Below are 20,861 nucleotides of genomic sequence, written 5' to 3'. Positions count from 1 at the left end.
TTTTTTTGCCCACATGCGACCCATATCTGACTGTTTTCTCTGAATGATCCGATTCTGATCTTTTCACCCTCCATCCCCAAAAAAACACCAAATTTTTGCGACTTCCACATGTGGTACTGATTCTGTCATGTATCCGGTTGTTTTCAAAGCCTCTGCACTCGCAATGGTCACGTCACATTTTATCCAACTTTTACGTCATCAACATGAAACATGAGTTGTAAGTTTACACTAGAAAAAGCCAAACGCTGTAAACTTGGACTCAAGCAAAGGCTGAAAATTCTGATTATAAGTTTATGAAAGAGGTAGCCTGAGATTTTCTGGAGAACATTGGGAGGTTTTGCAGAAGCAAAATTTTCTGAAAATGTGTAGTTGAAGGGTAAAATACCAGGAAGGAGTTCTGGGTTGGCATTTATCATGAGGATGTTGCTCATTTCACCATAATGTCAGATGAAGACTTCTGTAATCACATAAGACCGAAGAAACATGTCAGCACACACACACTGCCTCACTCTCTCTGTTACTTCAAGTAAATGCTGCTGCTTCATTTGCACACCGTCTCTCCCAGTCAGTCTCCCAGAATTGTCTTTCTTTTTTTTTTCTTTCTTTCTTGAGGGCTAGGTGTAGAAATCTCCACCGGTGCAGAACAAATCCGGCTGACGTTTGTGGTCTCACGCGCCATCCAAACCGAACACATCTCTACAGTATTTCAGGCCTTGCGGTGTCAGTGTGAAAACGGTTGGTGTCATGTCCTTTAGTGACAGCACTGCAGCGATCTGCGGGGCTTCCACCAACTCCTCTGTGGGGCTTCGCCAGGTAAAACGTTAGCTTCAGGCTAACTCGACCAGGAAGACAAAACTGGGAACACTGCTGTCAAGACGGGAAACCATAGAAACAAACACTTTTTAACCAATCACTGTCATGGAACCGAATCATTGCTCTAATGCTCTTTTGCTAGTGGTTATCAAACCTTCCACTCAGAAAACAAATCTATATATATCATGCAATTATGTCAGTGATATATATTAACAAATCTAGTAGAAAGATTTCAGAGATAAAAAAAACAAAAAACATTTTTATATCGTATGAAATCTGTCCTCTGTAAAGCAGTGATTTAAAGTGTTTAGGCCAAATCTACAGATGTAGAATCTGTCTGTATTTATAGTGAAAGACTTGATGCAAAAGGATATGGGTTCTTCAAATATCTTACTATGTTTTATTTTCTTACAATGAAAATCTATTGCGTGTTTAGGCCTTAATGCACTTGAAACTTTGGTGACACTTTATTTGAAGGGGTGTGCCTAAAACTGATATCACACTGTCATAAATATGATATAACATCTGTCATGAACATAAAGACGTCTTTATGAATGTTTAAGACTTTTGTCATGAAGTGTCATTCGGTAAATAATGACACGTTTAGCGCAAAGTTTGCACTTTTGATGGACTTTTAATACAACTTTGCATTGAAAATGTCATTATTTACCGAATGACACTTCATGACATCAGTCATAAACACTCATGAAGACTCCTTCATGTTCACAACAGGTCTTATGTCATGTTTATGACACTGTCATTATCCACTGTGTTACCGAAGTGTTGCTTCCTGTTAGCTTGAGACATCAGTTGACCTTGTGACTGTCACTGAGATTAGTATTTAAGTGACATAAATACAACAAATATTTTTGTTGTTGTTATGGTAACATTACCGGGGGCTGTGGCATAATTAGTGATGCCACATTTGAATAAATTTGTGGAATAGTTGCTGAGTTTAGCCTCTTTATAAAACAAACAAAAAAAGAAGAAAAAAAAAAACGCATTTCCTTCTGAATGAGTCGATTGATCGACTGTGTTCCACAAGTGCAAATGGCGTTAGACAAAAAACTACTCAAAAAGACAAAAATTAAATTAAAAAAATTATAAATATATCAGTATTGTTCAGTTCTTTTCTTCCAAAAGTCTGTGGCAAACAGAATCTCCGAATGGTGACGCGTCTGCCTTTATTATCTCATTTCTAAGTTCCTTCAAAGTTTCGTTTCCACACCAGACGACTTGGCGCGCTCTGCGCTACGTGGGATCTTCGCTCATTTGTCAACTTGTTTTATATCTGAGGCGCAACGAGTCAAAGGCTGAAGGAAATGTCAGGAAGGGGGAATAAGGGGGGGTCTACTTAAAGCTTTTCATCTAGGACAGCCTACGCCATTATTAGACCGCTGTTTGCTTTTTAGCGCCCTGTGCTTGGATGTAAATACGCCTGACCAGACAGGGGGACGAGGGGGTGCTGACGTGATTCAGTCCTAACGAGTGTCTGTTATATTCAGTATATACGTTTGACTTATTTCGGTTTTATCTTTAAGGCGACGCAAGTGAAAAATAATTTGGGATTGCCAAGAAAAGCAGTACACTTTGAGTTTGTCGTTGGTGTGTAATTGTGTGGAGGTGAGGCTGCCGTCCATTAAGCCTCCAGCACGGCTACTAATGAGGATGTGTGTCGCATCAAAACAGCCGACTGTTAGCCTCTGACTCTGTTGTGTTGATGGTTTAAGCCGTGTGGGTGTATCACTGTGTTTGACTTCAGTGGTCAATGCATTTCATGGTAATTGATACCTGCCACCATGCCTAATGGGCTGTGAATATTATGTGTTATCAGGTCATTTGCTCTGTGATAGGTCACATCCAGCAGAGGCTGTGTTTTTATTTCTCAGCCTGTGGTAAGTTTTTTTTTTTGTTGTTGTTGTTTTTCTTGAGCTGATATGAGTTATAACAGTTTTGTTGTGGTGTGTAGTTGATCGATCTCTTTAAAGTGTTTCTGTTTATTTTCTCTGTTGTGCTTTGAATGTGTTTTTCCTAGAGTGGTGTTTCTTGCTGATCCACTTTCTTTTTCCCCATTTCCGATACCGATATCTGAGGTTTCCGATCCGATAAGAAATCAGTCCTGAATGGACTAAAAAAGTTTCAGACATAAATGTACTGAATTACAAATTTTTCTGGTGACTCTGAACCAGTACGGCGCATTTAAATACAGGCTTGGTCAAACATGATATAATTACATAAATTTTCATTCATTCAGTTGGTGCAATTAGGAGCAGAACAGTCAATGTAAAACTAAAACCAATGGTTAACTACCTTGGTCAATCAATACCACTATCAACGAATTTTATTGGTATTTTATGTGAGATAAATTGTATTACAGAAGTAGAAATAATATATCTTCATGTTGTTCCACTCATGAAAATGTATAAAGCATCTGAGGTATTTGTATTCTGACCCTTAGTTTAGTGATTAGGTCAACATGCACAACTTGTTCTGAAAATATAATAAATTATATCAATAAAGTAGAATAAAGAACAAACGGAACCAAAGCTGACTTTTTGATACTTTTTTATACTTTCTGCTTTTTACAATGAAACAAGAATGTCGTTTTTTTTTTGTTATTTTTGGAAAATGTTTTTTCAAACATACTGCAACAACATCAAATTCATGGTAGAAAATTATCTACACTCTGTGGGACACAGAGAAGAGTACATCAACAGTTTACTGGAAAAACATCATGTGCCACTGCTTATACCTAGATATTGTAACCTAACATAATTTTGCCGTTTATTTCTCCCCGTACGCGGAACACAAAAGGAGACATCTTTGTTCTTGCACAACGAGGGATGAACATTATTTAAACAGCTTCTGTTTGTCTGACCCAGTAGAGCTAAAGCAAATATTCAAAATTATAATTCAGTAACATGAAGCATTAGTTCACTGCCAGCTGTGTGGACACAGACGTCCATAAGAATCAGTCACTAGTTTTCCAGGTCGCAGGTAGCAGTCGTCATGTGACAGTGAGACTGTCATCTTCTCTGCTTAGCGATTTAAATTCATGGGATTTTTTATTGTCTTTTCAGAAATCTGTTGCCATTTATTTAAAAAAAAAAGAAAAAAAAGACCAGACTAATATCTCTCCATAATTTGAGGGAGATTAAAGCTTAAGTAGTTTGAGGCAGATGAGCAGAAGCCCTGGCCTGTGGATTCAGCGTTTGGTTAACCTTCTGTTGAGGTTAATAACTCTGATATTGGCTCTTTAATGTTATTCTGACAAAATGATTACAGCCTGAATAATTCTAGAGACTTGCTTTTTTTAAGTATAAATATTAAGTGGCTCAAGATCTTTGAAATTGTCTATTTATTTTTGCTGCTTTTAGCATTTGCTTAAAGCTACAGTAGGTAATAAGTGTTGTTTTTTTATTTGTATTTTTTACATATTTGTTTAAACTCTGACCATGTTGTGACAGTTCTGGCAGAAGGCAGAGGAGCTTGATTTTTTTATTTTTATTATTTTCTTTTTTACATATTTGTTGAGTGATAGCTTCAAGAAGCTATCACTCAACAAATATGTAAAAATGTTTTATAAAAGTTGCTGCAGCTTCAAAGAGGCGGTATTTTATATTTTCCAGGTACATAGTGTCGTTTTATTTTATAACAGTCAAATAATGGTTACGTTCAGTTCCTACAAAAATGCTGAATATATCAAACATAAGTTAGAAGAAATGTGACGTCACAACTTGACGTCTTGAAATTGGCCACTGTCTCTTTAAGAAGCTCCTGCTGTTTCCACACATCATCACAACAGTTCTACTCCATTTACAGCCGATCTTAGGAGGGCTGGACTGACAAGTAGTTTGTATGATAACCTCGACTCAAAGTTCCAACAGGTGTTTGCTAATTGCCTCTGGCTAGTCTGGAGGAGCTGAAGGGGGTGGGGCGGGGCACTCTGAGGCAGCTTTGGGACTGCAGCTCTGAGGAAGAGTTTCATGGAAATAGGCGACAATTTATAAAAACAGGCGTTCCCATAGCAAATAGTTGCTATGTGCGATTCATTGATTTCTCAAACATTCATGAAAGAATGAAAGCAACATTCCAGATATGTTTTTGATGATTCAGTAACATGATAACATGATGTAAAGCTAAAAAAAAAAAAAAATAGAAGTCACATTATATCGCCCCTTTAAATAATACCCATCACCACCAAGAGGGTCAAAAAATAACAATCATCCAAACTTTGTTAATGGAAGAAAACATTCTTACATTGTATCTCAATGTAATCTCAAGCTGTAGTTATAGAAGGAAAACAAGCATGAAAATCTAATTAGTGAATTTATGACAATCAATCATTGTATTGCTGCTTAGAGTCGACACGATATGTGCAAAAAACACACAAAAAACACAAAAAAAAACAAAAAACAGAAAAATTAAAATCAGCTTTACACACAGGAAAGCCAAACGGCACATTGATGTGGACAATAAACAGGATGCATAGGCCATCCGTTTGGTCCTAATGCGCAACATTAGGACCAAACGGACCTTCATCAACACAGACACACAGGTTGTCTGGAGACCTTAAACCAATTGGGAGGGAAGGAAAGTCACAGCAGACCAGCTGGGATTTTCCTTTCTGTCGTCTTGGTGTTAAATCTGCTTTGAAACATCCGTCTGAGGACAAAGGAATTTTTTTTATGTCCAACAAAGCATGAGAACAGAAATCTGACAGCTGTTCAAAAACATGAAATAAACCTGCTTATGTGGCAGTAAATGGTTGCAGCTTATACACACGGATCCTAAGTGTGGCTCAGTATGCCTCGCACTTGCCAACCGCATCGATAAAGGCATTTCTCCTGGTTTGTCTCTGGAGATTTCTCCTATCGTTTTGCTAATAGTTATGATTTATTGACCTTGTACCTTTACCATGTCATTAAAAAGTAACACCATCTGCAGTTTCTTTTGAAATCTTTGACCGTCTGTATTGCTCTAAGTTTGTGGTGTTGTGAACTCAGCAGTCACACATCATTAACACAAAACATAACAGATGAATTTCGACTTCGCTTGCTTTATATTTTGCACCTGTTCTTTAAGCCTGATCACAGTTTGCTTTGCCTTTAATAGGAAACTCTGCTGATAATTCGCAGCTGTCTCAAACCATCTGTGATCCTTTTAGCAATTAGAAATTGGTCAGAACAGATTAAACGATTAAAACAACCAAAGTGTAAAGCTTGTCTTAACACCATTCTTACTCAGTAGCTTATAGTAAGATCAGTGTGTTCTGTTCCCTCGTTTCGCTGCTGCTACTCGGGATCTTCTCTGCCTCTGTTCCTGTTCCAGCTACACAGCATCGATTCCATTCAACAATCTAAAAATCCTCTCAGCAGTCTAAGGTTTTGACTGAACCACTAAACTCTCCATCCTGACTCTCTGCGTACTGGTTTTTTCCACTCCCCTCTCTCTGGTGATCTTTAACTCATCCCCGAAGCCAGAACAAATAAAATATGGAATTTCTGAAATATTTTTGAATTGATCGTATTGGGTTTTATTGGGTTCATATTGTTCTTTTGTACTATTTTGTGTGCTTGTAGTTCTATTTATCTTTGCCTTAAAAGTAGCTTACCTTAGTATGTTTTTAAATAGGATTTCACATGTTCATAAGAGAACATGGTATGAAGGGAAGTTAGAATATACAAATATATACAAGTAATGGCATTATGACAGGTTGGATATATTAAGCAGCAAGTGATCATTTTGTCCTCACAGCTGAGGTGTAACAAGCAGAGCAAAACGTGCAGCCATAAAGTTCAAGCTACTTCTATCGGTGCCACATTGTAAAGCATCTTCAAAACTGCTGTTCCTGAAGAAACCTCTTCAAAATGATTTTTCTTTTCAACATGAACAACATTTCAGATTAAGATATCAGATCAACCCTTTTAATGACAATACAGACATTTACAAATAGACATTCAGCAGCAATGACAATGAGTGCCCCAGCTCACCAGCAGGAGGCTATAGAGACTTAGCTTACCTAGCTTTGATAGCACACCTCCACTTTTTGGCAATTGAATTTGCACAGGAGCTAAATACTTACCTCTAAGCTAAATGCTAATAAAAAATATTTAACTTTTTTGCCAATTAGATGTTTTATATGCAAACAAGATATTTAGTTGGCATGCTAAATATTTAGCTTGCTAATGAAGTATCTGTTATTTAGCTTAATTAGCTTGCTACCTAAATGTTTTGTTTTGTGAACTAAATATATAGCTTGGATGCTAAATATTTAGCTTGCTTACTCATTGTTTTATGAGTAATCTTAATATTTAGTTAGATGCTAAATATTTAGCTTATTTATCGTGCCAACTCGATGTTTTATTTGTAAACTAAATAGTTACCATGCTAAATATTTAACTTGCTAACGTAATATTTACTTTGAAATGATGGCATGTAGAAATTAATTAATATCATAGTAAAAATAAATATATTTAAAAAAAATGAACCCCTATTTTTTCTCTCTCTCTCTCTTCCAACCCAAATTTTTTCTGCAAAACTCTGACTCTGTAACTTTGCAAATGACATCTTGTACTACTAAACATGTCTCTGCTTTTACTGGCTTAACCATAAGATATGTCACCAGTCCATTGTCAGTGTGAACTAATTTGCAGGTCTTACTATCTATGTTGTTTCTCATTTCTGTTCTTTTTTGTTTTTCCATTGTCCATAAGCTCCTCTTGGGCGCCGCCTCTGAAATAGTTTCGGTTTAAAAGTTTGCTCTCTGTCTCTCTTGTCCAAGACTCTTAGGTTGCCATGAGTGAGGAGGAGGAGGGCCCTGGTGTTGCAGCATCAGCATCCACACAGTCAGCAGCGACAGCCGCCAGGACACCACCGGCCGCAACCAAAGGCAGAGATGGTGTGGTTTCGTCCTCGCCCCCCCGCAGGCCCTCTCCTCTCTATCGCGTCTGTCCCGAGGAAAAAGAGGCAGAAGAGGAAGAGAAGGGGATCATTCAGGAAGAGAGGCTCGAAGAAGAAGAAACGGAGCTGAAGGTGGTGGAGGAGCGTGACGACGGCGGCGACGACGAGGACGACGCCGACGATGGCAGCAGCGACACCAGCGTGCTGGTGGTGCCCTATCCTGAGCTGGTTCCTGTGGTCTTCTTCTGTCTGAAGCAGACAACCTGCCCACGCAGCCTGTGCATCCGCATGGTCTGCAGCCCATATCCTTTAAACCCAGTGTGGGAAGTCTGCAAAAAAACCTCATCTTTCACTGTCTGTATTCATCATGTTTTACTCAGTCAGTACTTAATCATTTCTCTTTTCAACTTTTTTTTTTTTTTCAAATTCAAGTCAGCCTGAGCTTGGCTTGAGAAGATTTTAACATACGCAGCCTTTTAAAAGTACTGAAAGCTCTAGTCCTCTCTGCATTTCTTCACGATACCACTGCAAACCTCATGCGGTTTTATAGACCGACACAACTGTGAAGCCCAGAAGAAAAAACCCATAATGTTGTAATTTCCCATCATCCTCTTTTGTCAGTACAGTGGAGAATCACGTTACACCTCTATCAACGTAACCAGAGTCGGGGCAAAAACATCTGGCTTTTCTTTTCTATTTCAGCCTTTCTGGATGAAGAGACTTTTTTGGGGGTGTGGGGGAATCATTTTTAAGTCTTACCAAACATTCTCAATGAGATTTAGGTAAACACTTTTCCAACAGATTTGGTCGAAATTTTTCCACTGTAGCTCTGACTGCATGTTTTAGGAACCTTCACCCCAGCCTGGAGTCTCTTACAGGTTTTCTTCCCTGTGTTTGGCTCCAAACTCCTGCTTCTTGACATCGACACCTTTAACTTGCAGAATAATTTCTTCTCCAAACACGGCGTGGCAGTAACATCCAGACTTGACCTCATCGGACCAGACCTTATCCGACTCGTAGCTCACTTTCTTGACCAAATCATCAGTTGCAAATTTGAAAGAACTTTCAACATGCTTTTGTTTTGTGCACAGAGGAGATTGCAGATGAGTATTTTATGTGTTGCTCTTGTTGGAAAAGTGTGCCGTCTGTTTCCATATCTTTCTGAAAGTCTCCCTTGTTGTTTGACGGGTCTCGGACATGTTTCATGTCATGCTGTGTCAGAATGAAGGTGACCTCTAATGTGGCTGGTTTATGGTGAAAAAATGTCCAAATTATGACTCCAGCTGCATTCACTGGAAGACTCAGAGTTCAGCCGTAATGACTGACGTTAGTATGTTGTGCAGCAGTAAGACGTTTTTGTGAAGGTTTCTTTGCTTTTGCAAGTTCTGTACTTTACTCAGGCAAACCGTTTCTACAACCTGGAGGATAATAATAAACTAGCTGATATTAATTTTCACATAGCAACAGCAATGCTTTCCAAATACTGACATATTTTAAGAGCTTCGTTGACTTTCAGTCCCTTTTCACTCATCCGTATCTTCAGGAATTCAAACTTCTTCCTTGTTGTTCCAGTATTTTACCCACATCTTTTATTTGTAGACTGCTTTGCTTTTTAGTCTTTGTCTTTTATCTTGGCTTGTTGCCAATTGGTGTAACTCTTTTAGCAAATTTCCTTTAGTAGAAGTATTTATACTGAGGAAATGTTTCAGTGTTACTTTTACCCACTGTGAAATCAGCGTTTCGGCTGTTTTGTGGTTTTCTGGAAGCCTGTTCCAGATTCGAGGAGCGTTGAAGCTGAATGCTGCTTCTCTGTGTTTAGTTCTGGTTCAGGGATCTGGATCAGAACCTTTCAGACCTGAGGGGTCTGGAAGGTTGATGCAGCAACAGCAGATCTTTAATGTATTTTGGCATTAAGCCGTTCAGTGTTCACATTAACAGCCTGTTCATAATTTCAAATGTTTTGGACATTGAAAGCACAAATAATTTGTTCTTTAAGTATTATTGTAAATACAATAAAACACATTTTGTTTTAACTTTCTTTCAGGATAAGTTTTCTTCATGTCACACTCAAATTAAGCACAACTAGTGGTCGCCCTGGTGACCGATTGCTTACCTGAGCAGCAGGTGGGTCCTCTAGAGTTTCCATTGACCTCTTGATGTCGACATTGACCTCAGGTGGACGGTCATGTCTCGAGAAGTTATTAATCTCAGGTTCAGATAGTAGATTTAGTTGTTCACAGGATGATGTCACAGATACCCTGACCTTTGACCTGTCTGGCATGTTCCTTGGTCTTCGTGATGCTATTTTTTGATGTTTGTTGAACGTTACAAATTACAAATAAAATGACTGTAATGCAATAAATGATAAAGACCTCTAACTATTTATAAGTGTTGAAGTAAAATACTTCAGTTCTACTGGTTCTTTATGAAATCAGTACATTCAGTGATGTGCTTACAACATTCCCATACTATTAAAACTATGACTAACAGCGTCGCTCATAGTATTGACAACAATAATAATGATTATAATCATGCTAATAATGCTATAATAGTATAACAGCAACATTATATATGGAGATAGTTCCTGGTATTTAGTGTAAACTATTTCCTAATGAAGAAGTTTGGACCGTTTCATGTTTTGGACGTTGCTTTAACTCCACAGAAAACATCTTGACAAATGTTATCTGACATTCAGAGAATAACTGCACTTATACTCAGTGGTTTACTATTCAGAACTTTTCAGAAGGCCGATGTTTGTGCTGGGTTTTGTTAATATATCAGAGTAAAATTTATTTCTGATTGAAATTAAGTATAGATAGATCAGAAAGGTCCCTGGATGGGAAAAATCAGGGAATTCATCCATCGTCTTCAATTCATATCAAAATAATGCATCTCTTTATTTTGAAATGTCCTATTAAATCTCTGACTGAACAGAAATATGTGATTGGAACGTGGCAAAAATGGGTATGAGTACTTCTGCAAGTCACCGTAAGAGGCGAACTGGATGCATTTTTTTTATTTTCGAATTAAGATCCAACACATTCAGCCCTGGAGTTGTGTTGCTTTTGCAAAACACAAAGCTGACGATCGTATCCGATGGCGTTTGCAAAGTGTTACATCATTTTATCTAATGCGAGTGTTTCATGTTCACTTCTCTTTCTTGAATTACTCTCAGGTTCTTGCCATTCTGAATTCCCATCTTTGTGTTTTTTTATTTAGATATTTTTTTTTCTCGTGTTTCCACTAACCGACTCATATCTTAGCTCTCTGCCTGTGCGAGTACTGACAGGTGTGTCAGATTACAGGACATGCAGAGCATGCTGCCCCCTCAGATCAGCGCAGGGTGCTTATCAGGAGTCTTAAGAGCAACATTTACAGTGCAATAATGTGTGACTCACGGTGGGAGTTAATATATGGGCTATCAGGAGCAGCACGGTCGAGTGAAGAATGAGAGCGAGCGAGATATAGCCAACTGGTAGAAAGTCACTGAGGCGGGGAGAGAGAGAGACATATGGAAAAGGGAAACGGCAGAGAAAACGGGGGGGAAATAGAGACGAACAGGAGGAGAGAGACAGAGGAGAAGAAAGAAATATGATGAGGAATGAAAGGCATTCTGATATGTAACAAATGTTGGGCACAAGTCATTATTTTGATTTTGGTAAAGAAAAAAAAAACTTCTAACAAAAATGTATTATTTTAGGAAGGTGGTGATATTAGTATGTAATATAGTTGGTGGAACAATGTGCATACATATGACTTGAGTTAAAATATGTGAGTTTGATACCTGAAGTGTTTAAATGACTTGATTTTTGATGTAAAAAAGAAAATAGACCATGATAAATCAACTTGGAAACATCCACCCTCAGAGGGACAGTATTATGTGTTTTTCAGGCACATAATACCATTTCATAGCACAATCAAGTAACTATGTTACCTTCAGTTGTTACAGAAATGCCTTATATATAAAATATGACTTAAGTTAGGAAGTAACATTTCTTTTAACGCTATTAAATTGGGCCTATGTCTCTTTAAAAACTCCTGCTCTTTCTGAAACTCCGCCTCCAGGGAGTCATCACAACATGGCTCCTCTATTAACCCTTTAACAAAGTTTTTACCAGCGTTTCACTGAGCAGTAGCTCCTATAATGAGCTCAGCAGATGTTCAGCTCCACCAGGTGGTTGCTAATTGCTGCTGGCTAGTCTGAAGGAGCTGAGTGGGGGGAGCTGTGGGGGAGGGCACTCTGTGAGGCAGAAGCTCAGAAGCTTGGACACTGCAGCTCCGAGGAGGAGCCGTGCCATGAAGGCGGGGCTAGGTCCACTCAGGCATTTTGCACACCTGAATGGTTACCATGGAGATTAATGGATTACTCAAACATATATGAAAGCCATTTGTTTAAATATGGAAAAGAGAGAAACATGAGTAGATTGTTGTGAAATTATGCTCCTGTTGATCAGCAGCAGATCAGGTGTTTCCTCAGGCCGTGTAGTGTTCATTAGACTGACAGCCTGGAGGAAGAAACTCTGTGGTGGCTGATTTTTACAGACAGCACTCTGTAGCGCCGATCTGAAGGTAAAAGTCCAAACGGCTGATGTCCAGGATGTGTGGGGTCTGCAGCGATGCTGTGGTAGCTGCCTTTCCCCCCCAACTCTAGACCTGTACAAGTCTAAGAAGGAGGGAAGGTCAGCCATGATGATCAGGAATAAGGTGGAGCTAAAATGAGCAGTTTAAGTTAATGTCGCTTTCTGTAAACATTTGGAAATTGGTTTTTAATACATTTATGACTGTGCTGGAAAGTCCAGTTATGCTGGTTAACTTTTGACATTTCATATTTTTTTTTTCTCTTTTACTCCATGAAGTCCTAAAAGGTCTTTTGCCTCTGTGAATTTGTTCTCATGCAGAGTGAGAACAATCGGCCGCACATGGACTCTGTGTCAATCTCACAACACTAAATATAATCAAAGAGGCTGGATGGGTGGAAACATGCGTGGCAGCGACTGTGTGTGAGGGCACACGGGTGTGTGTGTGTGTGTCCGTTTTACTTTCACCAAAATAAAAGGGCTGCTATTGACCAAGGCCACTTTCTCGCTTTGTGTGGTCAAACTGAGTGGCTGCGGAGAATTGATCTGCACAAAAAGTGTTCTTTGTGGCCAAATCCACTCCGGGAACTTCACTGCATGTGTGTTGTGGTCCGAGTCGACGTGTTACTTTTTGTTTTTTTCTTTCTTTCTTTCTTTGAAAAGACAGAGTTTGTAAAATTTTAAGCTTTGATTTAAAATTCTGGGTTTCAGTTTAAGAAAGGGAAACAACAAGTGTGTTAGAATTCAAAGTGCCACGTTCACCTGTTAACAGTTTCATGCAAATGTTAGCAAAGAACACTGGAGGTGTGTTCAGCCACCATACAGTTCAGGAGGAAGATGGACTCCATGTGTAAGGAGCTGAACTCAGATAGCACGTCGGTCGTCATACCGACAGTCAGCAGATGTCTCAGTAAGAGTAAAAAACTTTGATCATTTTTTTATGTCAAATATGTGTATCAATAAATCAGACCTTATTTTCCATATAAACAGGTCTTGTGCGTTATGATGCTTTTAAAAAAGTAGTTTGAAATATTTGAAAATCGAACATTGATTGGAAGTTGTATTTAATTGGGAGTAAAGAACAAACTGTGTCTAAATTCTACATTTTTCCTGCAGACTTTACTGCAGCAAGTGTATTTTCTCCTTAAATACTAAAAGACATTCAGTCTTTCTGGTTAAGATCTTTTTCTTCAGGGCATTTGTGCACACATCTAACAGAACAAATGCGTTTATTTGGCCCATTTGGCCTGGAAATAAGTTTTCTGTTTTCATACACTGCAATACATTCAGATGGAGGCGCAGCCAGCAGTGTCGCTATCTGTATGAAATTGCTGTTTGTTTGTGCCAAAATCTAATATTCCCATGCTGAATCATCTGCAGAGTCGCCTAAGAAATGAAATGTCAGACCTTGTATGTCATGGTGTATGTGTTTTTTTTTTTTTCTTGAAATTTTTTTTTCACCCTATTTGGTACAACAGAGCCGTTTCCATCAGGGACTCTTGTCACTTTATCCATTTCTCTGTGACTCAGGTTGGGAGTTGGGTTGAGCGCGTCGCCTCGACATATTAAGCAGCTCTCAGGCAAAGACACAGTCCACTTCACTCTGATAGGGAGGGATTCTGAGAAAGAAGTGGGACAAAAAAATGGTGCTCTCCATGTCTTCACCTCTACTTATGAATGTAGGGAAGGAAGTAAAAGAGAGAAGGGGAAGAAGAAAGAGAGAGAGACGAGTTTATGCAGTCAAAAGAGATTCGGCTCTAAAGCGAGTCTGATAGGAAGGGAAGGGCAGATTAATAGTTTTCAATTTGCTTTTATTTGCCTGTGGACTAACACATGTGGCCTTCTCCGCCTCCAGCGTCACCACGCTCCATCGCTCAAGAAATCTCATATTTGTAAATGTCTGCTGATTTATAGACACGCGTGGAAACACTGTCTGCTTGAGTGTTTTTCAAAGCTGCATTTTTTATTTATCTATTTATTTATTTTCAGTTTCATAAATATGGCATCAAAAGTATAGCTCAAGTGGACCAGTGAGCTTTTTTTTTTTTCTGGGCTGAGTTATAGAGCTGTGCTTGTTGTCGGCTGATACTCCTCCCATTGTTATTTGATTATAGCAATAATCACATTGGCTTTATGGCTGTGCTCCTAGTAATGGGGTCATGTGACGTGATGTCCGTCTGCTGAATGGCTTCATAATTAGCAGATGTTTAATGGGCAGTTAGATGTAATAACCCTTGTGGACAAGAGTTGGCCATTGAAATGAATGGCTTCCTTTATGTAGCATACAGACACTGGAGTAAGTCAAAGGCTGTGGATGAGTGGTTACAACCAGACCAGAATCTTGTGTGATACTTTTTTTTTTGTCTTATCTGTGCAAGTTTGTTTGCTCAACAGAATGAATCTAACCACTGAATTACTTTCATCTCGTTGGCTGCAGGTTTTATTTTTAATGATGTATAACAGCAGAGTTTTGCTGACATGCGCTGTAGGCCACCATGTGTCTTGCAGGTGATTTTGCATTAACCAAGCTAACGATGAGATGACATTTAGAACTCAGCATCTTCTTCCTGTCTTGATGTTTGCAGATCTGGACTCATCTGAATAGTAAACAGAGGGAACATTCTTGCACTTTTTGTAGCAACAGGTTTCTGTTCTATTTTATTTTTGTTTGTTTTTTGCAGTGTGAAAAGAAACTGAACCAACTGAAAACGTCACAAGCTAACAAACCCATCAACTGATTTGGACCAAAGAAAACGAAACGTTTCTCACGTGAAACTTTGTAGCAATACCTGCAGGCTTCCTGTTTCCTGTTGAAAGACTCGCTCTCTCTCACTCTTTTGCAGCCTTAATGAATCTCAGACACATTTGCAGATTTGGAGTTTAGTTTCAAATCAGGTCTCTTTCCTTCTGCAGTCAGTAAATTTAAGGAATCCACCAATACTGAAAACAACCAACTTTGAGTCTTGCAAACTGAGGACCACCATCATCAGCATACGTTTCTGACTAGCTGCTCATGAACCATGACCAAAAATGTTGTCTGATTTCTCTCTCCAGCCAATTTCCTGGCACTGCCTTTCTTAAACGTTTCACATTTGCATGAGGTTTTCAAAATCACCATGACTGAATTATGACTTTATCTCATGTAGCTATTTATGTCCGTCACATGTGCAAGCTTATTCATGTGTGATTTTAATTTCTTACTTAATGGAATCGCTGCTAATTGCAAAATTGTGGGGGGTTTTTGGACATTAGCAGAACATAGACAAAAGGTTGGTGCTCCTGCTGCAGCTGCTGCAGGTCTGGACTGTATCGATCTTTAGACTGCAGACATTAAAAAGACCAAGGGAGAGATTAGAGCAGATTAAACAAGTGCTGTGAAGTACATTATGAAATAATTTCAATTGCTTCTGTGTCTTATGACTTAAGCCCTAATGGTATCTGACTGGTTAACCTCCGCAGAAGCTCAGCACAGACTGATTTAAAGATCAAAACTGCTCAGAGAGCCAACGTGACATTTTTAGGTTGAACCTTTCCTTTCTCTGGCAGTAACTTTGTTCTGTTTGCGGCTGCTCACCTCCGGTCCAGATCCCGTGTTCAGCAGTGAAGACCCAGTTGTCCTGGAGGGGGAAAGTGGATCTGGAGAGCAAACACAGTAGATTGTAGCTGCACCTTGAGGTGTGTTAAACGGTGACAGTCGCAGTGCGCTTTCTTTATATCAAAGCGATGGAGGCTGGCTGGGCACCTGTTAAGTCTTTCAGGACAGCAGTGTGGCGCCTCATAAACTCAAAGTCAGAAGTTAATGTTGCTAAGGAGCAAAAACAGCCCCAACTCTGATTTTCTGTTGTTGTTGGGTTTCTTTTTTTTTTTTTGGCAATGCTAAAGAAAAAAAAAATTATAGTTTTTTTTTTTCTCTGAATTGAGTTAGTATCATTCAGGTGAAGAGCCTCAAATTCTTAAATTTCTTCCTCAGTTTCTTAAACAATGTGCTTTTTTAAATGTATTTATTTAGTTGTTTAGTAGATTTATTCCCTCTAAAATCATGATCATCGATTGACTCTTTTTTTTTTTACAAGGTTTTTCTTAAAAGGTGGATCTTCATTGCAGTCATAGCTCTTCATCAGGACAAATCATTTTAGTTTTCTGACGCCCCACAGCATCCAGCTTGTTTAATCTCTGTCCTCTTCCCTTTGAGGTGAATAGATTGGTGTAATGCTGCCGGGTTGAGACGCCCGGCAGGAAATCCCAGCGCTGACGCCTGTTGTTGGCGGACCTGTACGCGTGAGAAGAAGAATACGTGTGAATCAGATTATAGTCTCACTTTTTTTTTTTTCCTTGTCATTGTTTTACATCATGAGGATTAATGCAACCTTGGCATGTAAATGCTCAGTAGGTGGTTGTTGTTTTTTTTATCTGGAATGTATGTTAAAATGTTTTTTTTTACTATTATTTTACCACATCTCAGCAAAAATAAAAAGGAAAGAAAAGATAAAAGCAACGAGAGCGTGCCTACTAAATTCCCCCGGCTTCAAGATAACAACGTTCCTCAGTGTTTACTGTAAGTCAGTCCTTTGAAGAACACGAATGGATGAAGAGAGGTGACAGGAGATAAGGAGTAAACAAGAACAGAGCGTGTAAATGATCTGCTTATTATACACAAGGGTAATTTGTACATTAAACTTATTTGCATATTTAATTTTTTGTAAAAAATGAACCTAAAAAGTTGAGTTTTTGTCATAGAAGTTAAGCCCAGACCTGAGCAGATCCTGGTTGGTTTGGTTTTTCTGCATTTGCTTCTTATTTTCTTGTTCGACTGTGATCCACCTTAGATGGGTGTTTTACTTTCGATCAGTGTTTTTATTAGTTGTTTATTTACTCAATATTTATGTTCTATTGGTTCGTCTGTACCATCTCTCTCTCCCCTCACAGCTGCACCCTGTTTGTAGTTAACACCAGTTGTTTGTCTGGTGACCAGCGTTTAGCCACCTCTCCTCACTGGTTTCTTCCGTTACCTTCATGTTACCCGGTCCCTTTTTAGTTCCAGTTTAGTTCTTGTTCCCCTGAGATTTCCTTATTTTTGTGAGTTCCTTTTGAATTGCTACTTTGTTAAAAATATTTCATCATCTACTCACTGCCTCTTCCCGACCTCACCTTGGATCCAACCACCTCCAAAAGTCATGACAACTTAACCAGCTAGATGGAAAAAAAAAAGATAAATCTATTGCGATAAGAACTTAAGAAGTAGTAATACATTTAATAGGTAATATTTTTGTTTTAGTTTGTGTTGCTAAAAAAAAATACCAGTAGGTATTATGGAAGTTTGAAGGTTTTCTTCTGACAAAATGTCTCTTCTGGTTGGAGGTAAATATTAACCTTCACTTGAATCCGACAATTTGCGGACAGAAACAAGTTGGGATGGAAAGTAACTTAGAATTAAAAATCTTTCAGACGTATTAATAATTTTGGGCTGGGATGAAAACAGACCATAGTATACATTATTTATTTAAATTACTGTGTGACAATATGAAGCCACAGTACATTAAAAACGTTTTTGGCGCCATCTAGTCAAAATGAAAGCTGGAGCTGAGACAACAAATTGTCAAAATATTTTATATGACTATAACTAGACTAAGTGAATTAACCATTTATGAAATTCATAAGGCTTCCCACAAAGACTGGATTTATTTATGTCAATATTTACTTCATTTGACATGACTAGTGTATAAATTTTCAATTTTCTGGCAGGCAAAAAAAAAAAAAAAAAGATAAAGTTACTATCTTGGAGCAGTCATCTCATGCAGAGATATTGACACCGGAGATTTAATTTAGAACTCTTACTTGCATGTTGATCCACTTTGCATTAACTTTCTCTGCTCCACACAGCCTTGTGCAGCTGGAGCCGCACATTGCTGCTTTGCCTTCCCGCTGCTTGCTGCCAATACGCATTACTGTCATCGCGGCATCGCCCACCGGGCCTGCAGGTGCTGAAATAACACACTGCATCCTGTGGAGAGATGGCTAAGGGGTGTGTGTGTGTGTTCCCATGTGTGTATGCCTGAGTGGGTGAGAGGTCATCCTGCATGTGCTCAACCAGTCAAAAGATTTCGGTTCGCAGTGACTGGAACTGAATGAAATGAATTGTAATTTTTAAACAGCAAAGTATAAACATGAAACCTTATAAGATTCCTTATAGCTTTTATGTACAGCATACTTTTAACAAACGCTTTGCACATCTAGGTTATAGAAGTAGGAATACACGGAGCTGAAGCAACCAAAGAGTGGAGCCAAAAAAACAGAATTCAGGTGTTGTTACAGATTCCGCTTTGTTTATTATAATGAGAGATGATTCAGGCTTCTGTCTTCCTCTGTGCCTCAGCTGGCACACTTCTCTGAACTGTTCTTTGCAGAAAAACAGGAACTGAATTGTATGTGGTGTGTAGATGAGAAAAAGTACACATGGTTTAATCTACTGGAAGAGTTTAAAGGGGCAGGATTATGTATTTTCCAGGCACATAGTTCAGTTTTATTGCACAATCAACCAACTACGTTACCTTCGGTTGCTATAAAACTGCTATACATCTCGTATATGACTGAAAAGAAAGTTGACTTCATAATTTAAAGCATTGAAATTGGGCTCCTTAAGAAACTCCTGCTCTTTCTGAAACTCCGCCTTCAGGAAGTCATCACAGCATCACTCCTCTATTAAACCTTTAATAACGTTTTTACCAGTAGGAGCTACTGATAAGTAGCTCCTATGATGAGCTCAGCAGTTCCACCAGGTGTTTGCTAAGTGCTGCTGGCTAGTCTGAAGGAGCAGAGTGAGGGCTCTGCAGGGAGGGCTGCTCTGTAAGGCTGAAAACAGCAGCTCAGAGGAGGAGCTGGGTCTCGAAGGTGGGGCTAGGTCCAACCAGGTGTTTTACACAGCTGAATGGTTGACATGGGAATTTAAAAGATTTCTCAAACATGCATGAAAGAATCCAAGCAATCCTCCAGATATGCTTTTGAATAACATTATGACATGATGTAAAGCTCAAAAACAGTTGATCTTTACACAACGCTGTAAAGACCGACTTTTTCAATGAGGACACGTCATACTCTGTTCATATATGAACGTTTTTAGATGATATATTTATAAACCACCAGATAAATGAAGACATTCCCCGAAATTTGGTAAATGGCAGTCATTAGTCTGTCATTAACACTCGCCTCCAGTGATTGCTGCCTGCACCGCACTATCTTGGGAGCAGCTGAGCGGCGTGTGTTGACGTGTTGTTTGCACGTGTGTGTGTAGGTGTGTGTGTGTGTGTGTGTGTGTGTGTGTGAGAGAGAAAGTGTACAACGGTGTTTTTTCTGACACAAGCAACTCAATTTAGGAACCCTCTTGTTGCCACTGAAAGTGATCCTCCTCCCTAAGGATACAACACGTTGTTCCTCTCATCAAGTTAATGAATATTAATGTCACCTTTTTCAGGTCACACTACAGTGACGGCAAAAACTGGAAACATTTTTAGTATGTGACAAACCAGGGTTTGTTCTTCCCTGTTTATCTTTTTATTTTTTCTACAATTTATGTACTGTTATAAATAAGTTAATTCATTAAAATGATACTTAATTTTTTTTTACACTAACCTCTATAATACTTTAAGATCTTGTTTGCTGTCTACTGGGTCTATTTCCTTTTAAATGTTGAAGAGTGAATGCAGTTGAAACATTTAAGAAACTGATTCCAAATTACAAAATTAGCTAAATATTTTGTGGCTACAATCCAATTTAATAGTAATTAAATCCAAAATAGTAATTTATGTTTTTTTATTGCTCTGATTATTAAGAAATACTTCCGAGATTTGTCCTCTACTATTATTTTAATTAAATTAAATCTCAACAATAGAGCTAAGAAAATAAACTTACCTTAATATAAGATAACATGCTTTATTATCCACTAGATCCACATAAAATCAACCATTCTTGTCATTATTTTAAAAATCCTAAAATAGCACCAATATATACACATGCTCATGTATAAAATCATATACACACCAAACACATATCCATAACATTTATGCGTACACACAAAATGAAAAGCTACAGTTCTCATCCAGGAAGCGAGGGATTATTCCAGAATGTTACTCTATAAAGAAAAAAAAAAGCTACAGATGAAGAAATCGAATAAATAAAATCAGAGCGTTTCCTAAAAATGGAATCCAGCAGAGACTTATTCCCACTTTTTTGTTGTGCTGACAAGATGAAAATGTCCTCGTGTGAAAATAATCAGAATTTAGATGCGGCGCCGACTTGACAGTTTTCCTTATCTTGCGCCGAGGCTTCTTATCTCTGCTGGAGTGAATTTGTCCGAGCATCGCATTGCGAGGTGGTGGTCACTCTGTCCACTTCAATATTGCTTTCAGTTATGGAATAATTTCAATGAAGAAAGACAGAAATTCTGCGTCACCGTATAGAAGGGTTGAAAATCAATAGACTTCTCCTGTCGCCTGTCTATAAAAAGTGAGAGAGAAACTGAAAGGCATAGACCAGTGTTTTTCAACCACTGTTCCGCGGCACACTAGTGTGCCG

The 20,861-nt window shown here is 38.6% G+C and overlaps 1 protein-coding gene across 2 annotated transcripts in view; it reads left to right on the top strand.

The window, feature by feature from the left end:
- Window positions 1-20,861, top strand: part of LOC106964051 (voltage-dependent T-type calcium channel subunit alpha-1I) — an 84,485-nt gene that overhangs the window by 42,009 nt on the left and 21,615 nt on the right. For both annotated transcript variants that reach the window (XM_015059287.1, XM_015059288.1), the window contains one exon: window positions 7,598-8,018. In XM_015059287.1, coding sequence (XP_014914773.1) covers window positions 7,612-8,018 — 407 coding nt within the window. In that variant the 5' untranslated portion in view covers window positions 7,598-7,611. The remainder of the gene's footprint in view (window positions 1-7,597; window positions 8,019-20,861) is intronic.

Source organism: Poecilia latipinna, unplaced genomic scaffold, assembly GCF_001443285.1.
Source record: "Poecilia latipinna isolate Pla-1442-1.1 unplaced genomic scaffold, P_latipinna-1.0 Scaffold1618, whole genome shotgun sequence".
Lineage (NCBI taxonomy): Eukaryota > Metazoa > Chordata > Actinopteri > Cyprinodontiformes > Poeciliidae > Poecilia > Poecilia latipinna.
This window is presented reverse-complemented; position numbering and strand designations above follow the sequence as displayed.